General features: G+C 37.3%; 1 protein-coding gene across 1 annotated transcript in view; it reads left to right on the forward strand.

The window, feature by feature from the left end:
• Positions 1 to 4,959, forward strand: part of LOC122554471 (influenza virus NS1A-binding protein homolog) — a gene marked incomplete at its 5' end in the record, with an annotated part of 11,294 nt that extends 6,335 nt beyond the window's left edge. Inside the window, one exon of the mRNA XM_043699542.1 lies at positions 3,668 to 4,959. Within this exon, the coding sequence (XP_043555477.1) occupies positions 3,668 to 3,927 (260 nt within the window). The remainder of the gene's footprint in view (positions 1 to 3,667) is intronic.
• Between the last annotated feature and the right edge of the window lie 789 nt (positions 4,960 to 5,748).

The raw sequence follows: 5,748 nt of genomic DNA on the forward strand, positions 1-5,748 counted from the left end.
AATCACATTGTATTTGCACTTAGCATTTACCCCGGTTGACTTAAGAGATGGTTGAATGTGCTGTGGTTTGTTTGGCCAAGAGCTTGATTTGCATGTTCAAGACATCCAGGAGAAAGTGAGGTCTGCAGATGCTGGAGATCAAAGTTGAAACTTTATTGCTGGAACAGCACAGCAGGTCAGGCAGCATCCAGGGAACAGGAGATTCGACGTTTCGGGCACAGGCCCTTCTTCAGGAATGAAGAAGGGCCTGTGCCTGAAACGTCGTATCTCCTGTTCCCTGGATGCTGCCTGACCTGCTGTGCTGTTCCAGCAATAAAGTTTCAACTCAAGACATCCAGCACCTCCTCCTCTGTAATTTGGACATTGTGCAAGATGTCACCATCTATTTCCCTACAGTCTATATCTTCCATATCCTTTTCCACAGTAAATACTGATACTAAATGGATATTTTGCATTTCACCCATTTTCTGTGGCTCCACACAAAGGCCGCCTTGCTGATCTTTGAGGGGCCCTATTCTCTCCCGAGTTACCCTTTGTCCTTAATATATTTGTAAAAACCCTTTTGGATTCTCCTTAATTGTATTTGCCAAAGATATCTCATGTCCCCGTTTTGCCCTCCTGATTTCCCTGTTAAGTATACTCCTACTTCCTTTATACTCTTCTAAGGATTCGATCTATCCTGTTTATACCTTTATATATGCTTCCTTCTTTTTCTTAACCAACCCCTCAATTTCTTTAGTCATCCAGCAATCCCTGTACTTACCAGCCTTTCCTTTCACCCTGACAGGAATATACTTTCTCTGGATTCTTGTTATCTCATTTCTGAAGGCTTCCCATTTTCCAGCCGTCCCTTTACCTGCAAACATCTGCACCCAATCAGCTTTAAAAAGTTCTTGACCTTTCAAACCAGTTCTTTAAATAAGTGCATGGCTGATCTGATTGTAAATTCAAATCTCTATTCTTGTGCACCACCAATAACATTTCACCTCCCTTGCTGAACAAATATATCTGTCTGCCTCTGCCTTTAAAATATTCAAAGTACTGCTTTTACCACCTTGAGGAACAGAGTTTTAGCTCACAATCCTCAGAAATAAATTTCTCATCACTTCCTTAAATGGGTAACCACTTACAGGTATCCCATGCTATCTGAATGTAGAGAGTTCCCAAGAAACCTTTCGTAAGCTAAAAATGGCGTAAAGTGAAGACTCATGATTTATGAGAGAAATTTCGCCATTATTCACAAAAGCAAAAATCCTCTTTGGATTTGTGAAAACAGTACGAACGTAGGTCTTTCATAAAAGCGAAGTGACATAAAGCGACCGCTGAAAAGGCAGGGCATACCTGTATTTTAAACAGTGACCTTAAATTCTGGCTTCTCCCACAAAAGGAAACATCCTTCCCACATTTACCCTGTCAAGATCTTTCAGAATTTTACACATTTCAATCAAGTCAACCAGCCTATCCAACGTTACCTCGTAAAACAACAAGTCAATTCTAGGTATTAATCTTACAAACCTTCCCTGAACTGCTTTCAATGTATTTACACCCTTCCTGAAATATGGAGACTAATAATTACATCAGGCTCCAAATATTGTTTCATCAATGCCCTGTATAACTCAAGCATTGCCCCTTTCAATAAAACATAACATATAATTTTTCATGTTACTTATTAGTATGCATGTACAGCCTTTGGTGACTCTCACACAAAGACATTCAAATTGCTCTACATCTCTCAGCTCTGCAACTTCTCATCTTTTTAGGTAATATACTTATTTATTCATTCTGCCAAAATGGACAATTTTCACTCCATTTGCCACATCTTTGCCCAAAAAAATTCTTACATGGAATGAGGGCATCATTGGTTTGGTCAGCCCTTATTGCTCAGACAGCATTAAGTTGAATTTGGAGTCGCAGATAGGTCAGACAGGTAAGGAGGCAGACTTACTTGATTAGGGTAGAAAGATTGAGTTCAGGGTATCAACCATCAGATTTTGATAGGATCAATATCTGTTTTTTGGTAGGTGTTAGATTACATTTAACTAAATAATTACTTCTATTCTGAATCAAATAAAAAGCTGATGTAGAATAGTTAGTGTTTTCTTATCACCTACAGTTAAACTGTCAAAGTCCTTTTTTGATAAGGATTTTGTCAATCATGAGTGCTCAGGTTCTGTGTAGCTCTACAAAACAAAAAATAAATAACTGTAGACAGGAAGGAGACTTTCAGCATTTTTCCTGCATTAAGTTAGTGTACCTTCATTCTGTTGAAAACCCCGCAGTGCAGGGTTTTTGTCAACTGAGGCTAAAAAAATTCACATATTTAAATCTGAGTTACAGTTGAACAAAAAGATTAATACCTGTACATTAATGTACTCAGTTTCATGTTTCATTTAGTCCATACAGGGGAACCTTGATTTATCCGAAAGTGATGGGCGGGCACTATTTCGTTCAGATAATCTATTTTAGTTGGTTAATTGATCAAATGCCTTTCCTCTGGGCTCGGAGCTTTTAAAGGCTGCTCCTCGTCCCGGAGACTGCAGCAGCACACCACGTGCGAGCTTCCCCCCCCCCCCATACATCCCTGCCCCCTCTCTGGGGCAGTCGGACTGGACACCAACAAGATTGCTGCTGCCTTTGTGGGGTGAGTCTCCAAAGAGCGTATATGCATGCACACAGCCACAGCCCCACACACATTTTACTACAACTTTTTGACAGGTTCCACTTTTGCCCTGTACAGGACAATGTTGGAGAGATTATCTGGGAGGTTTGGTTTAGGGTACGCCCCTGTGTAAAGCTCCAGGGAAAGTGTAGGAGGAGAGAGAGAGGGTGGGCAGACAGACATTTTGAGACTCTGCCTGTTTAATCACTGTATAAAAAAGATGCGATCACTGTTGGAAACATGTCTTTGATATGTTTCCATCGGGTAATCCGGTTTTCAGATAATTGGTATTCGGATAATCAAGTTTCCTCTGTAATCCAACTCTCTTCTAATCCTACACCAGGTACAATCAAATTTAAGATTCATTCATTATTGTAATACACCTTAAGTTTCTGGAAGCTGGATATTTATAATGCAGAAATCTGTCCACTTCAAGCAGAGATGGGTGTAAACATTTGCCATGGCATTGTCTTGACTAATCAAAGTTGACTTGCTAATCTTACAACTTAAATTGCCAAAAGTTTGAAGGAACAATAAGCTTTAATGGTAGTACTTAGGAACATTAGCAAAGTGTACCCTGTTTAATGCTTGGATCTTGTGATTTATGCCCCAACTCCACAGAAGCACAGCTCTTTAATTTTAAACAGCAAACATAAATTTATTTAGCACAGCATCACAATTCTTAATTTGAACAACTTGGATTTTCACTTGAATTGTATCTGCAACAAATTAACCCTTCCTCGTGCTTCTACCTAAGCAAACTGTTAATTCTTTTATCCTGTTTATGATAAGTAGAATTAACATTGTGCCCTAATCAATTCCACGAACTTTACCATTACCTTTTGCCTTTCTGCTGTGTCTCTAGTTATAAAGGAGAGCCAACTGCCAACTGTTGATCTTTACTCTTCAGCCAACATTGAATCAGAATTTTTTTTTTGTCAGTTTCTAAAGCGTAAATAGGTCTTGTCTCAGCGATTGACTACTATAGTAATGCAATTAATTTTACAGGAAAAATCTTTGCTGTGGGAGGATTTGATGGAACCCATGCACTCAGCTGCGTTGAGATGTTTGATCCAACCAAAAATGAGTGGAAGATGATGGGAAGCATGACATCAGCAAGGAGTAATGCTGGAGTTGCTGCTGTAAATGGGCTCCTTTATGCTGTGGGAGGCTTCGATGGCAATGTATTTCTGAACAATGTGGAAGTGTACAATCCAGAAACCAATGAATGGAGCCCATACACTAAAACAAATTTGTCCAGTTTATAAAGTTTATCTTTTTCTTTGCAGCTTAACAAGTTTAGTGATGTAATTTGTGTAGTTGTTTTGTGGGGTGGGATGGGGAGGGATGGAGAGCGATTACAATTTGGATGTTTATGGTTAGCTGTAGCTACTTAGAACAACTTAAAGCATGACTTCTGGGTTTTACTAGTAACAACTACCATTTTTGGATTTGCTTATAATTGCATTGAGCTGTAAATACTGTTGTCCCAGAATGTAATATGTTTGTTGTGTATTCCAAGTGAGTTTTTTGGTTAAGTGCAAACCTGATATGCAGAAAACAATTTCAAAATTTGGATAATAGGAAATATGTATTTTTTAGAGCTTCCCCGGAGTTTTTTGTTTTGCAGCATTTGCACATTTTCATCATGAAGTTCTGGTTAGAAGTGCAGCATAGTTATGAAATAACATGGTAAACTTGACATGGAGGGAAGGGACCAGGAAAGCAAAGAGGCAGTATTATCTTGCCTCAAGTATTTCAACTAGTCATGGATATATTGAACAGCCTGCCAATTAATGCATTTTTCTTTTGAATTAAATGTTTTATGATCACCTTTTTATAACAATTTTTATACCTGGATGAATATACTATATAAAAGAAACAGATATTGTTTGGAACCATTTAAACTAAAGCTTACAATTAGAGGCATTAGAGTGGGACATTTAAAACTCTTGAGAATTTATGTACGTTTGCCTCTGCTATAACTTATTGTACTACGCTGTAAATGCTTGGTAAACTTGAGGGTTTACTGAATGTGAAATTGTATTAGGATGCAAGTGAAGGATTGAAGAGCACCTGAGTGAGAACCAATTTGTTACAAGCTATGTAGCTAACATTCCTAAAACAATAGATGATCTAGAAAATTAAATATTTGAACTGTTTTATGGGCTGTGTGTATTATTTTAAATATATAACTTTAAGATTGTAAGTGCTCTTCTCAGACCTTCACCAAATTAGCAGACCGTTTTTCTTACTATTTTATCCTTTCAAACTTTATGTACTAAAAATCCTTTTTTTTTTTTAAAAAAAAAAATCCCTGCCCTAATTTAAATTTGTTTTAGGATTCCAGCTGTTTATTTGAAAAATCACCTTAAATCAGTTACGGTGCTAATGTCAAACATATTTCCATGGAACTCTGATTTGAATGGGTGTTCAAGAATAGTTCAAATGCAATGTAGCTTCCTCTTAATTGCACTTGTTCATGGAAGTTATAGCTATATCAAAATTTTCAGGTGTAATTTGGAGGTACCTGAATCTAGATTTTAATAAATTAAATGAGGTAGTTGATTTTGTGGCAGCAACACAATCAAGGTACCATAGTACATGTTGCACATATAAAGTTTTTGAATAAACCATTCTTTTGGTTTTGAAAATTAAGAGCACAAATTTTCAAACTGTTCAAATTTAAAACTGTTTTTGCACTAAATTGAGTAAATTTCACCAAACTTCACCTAAAGGAATTGTGGTCTGGTATCAAACTTCAGTAATGTTGAATAAAGACATGTTCTGTTGAAGCTTTGTCATGCACTCAGCAGGATAATGTGCAAAAAATAACAATGTAATCAGAAAGTAACATTATACTGAAAGTACTCACTAGTTGATAATGAACTCTTTATAGAGATGTTGTCGTTGACAATGATCAACAGCTAACTTCCCAAGTTTGGTCATAGGCTCAGTCTTGTGTACTAAAGTTACGTATTCTGATCAGTGCACTGTATTAATGTGTATACACATTATCTGGCTTTCACATTTTGTTCGTGAGTTTCTGTGGCTGAATCCTTAGGACAATGATCTTTGTGCTTTTAAAA

Source organism: Chiloscyllium plagiosum, chromosome 11 (genome assembly GCF_004010195.1).
Source record: "Chiloscyllium plagiosum isolate BGI_BamShark_2017 chromosome 11, ASM401019v2, whole genome shotgun sequence".
Taxonomy (NCBI): Eukaryota; Metazoa; Chordata; class Chondrichthyes; order Orectolobiformes; family Hemiscylliidae; genus Chiloscyllium; species Chiloscyllium plagiosum.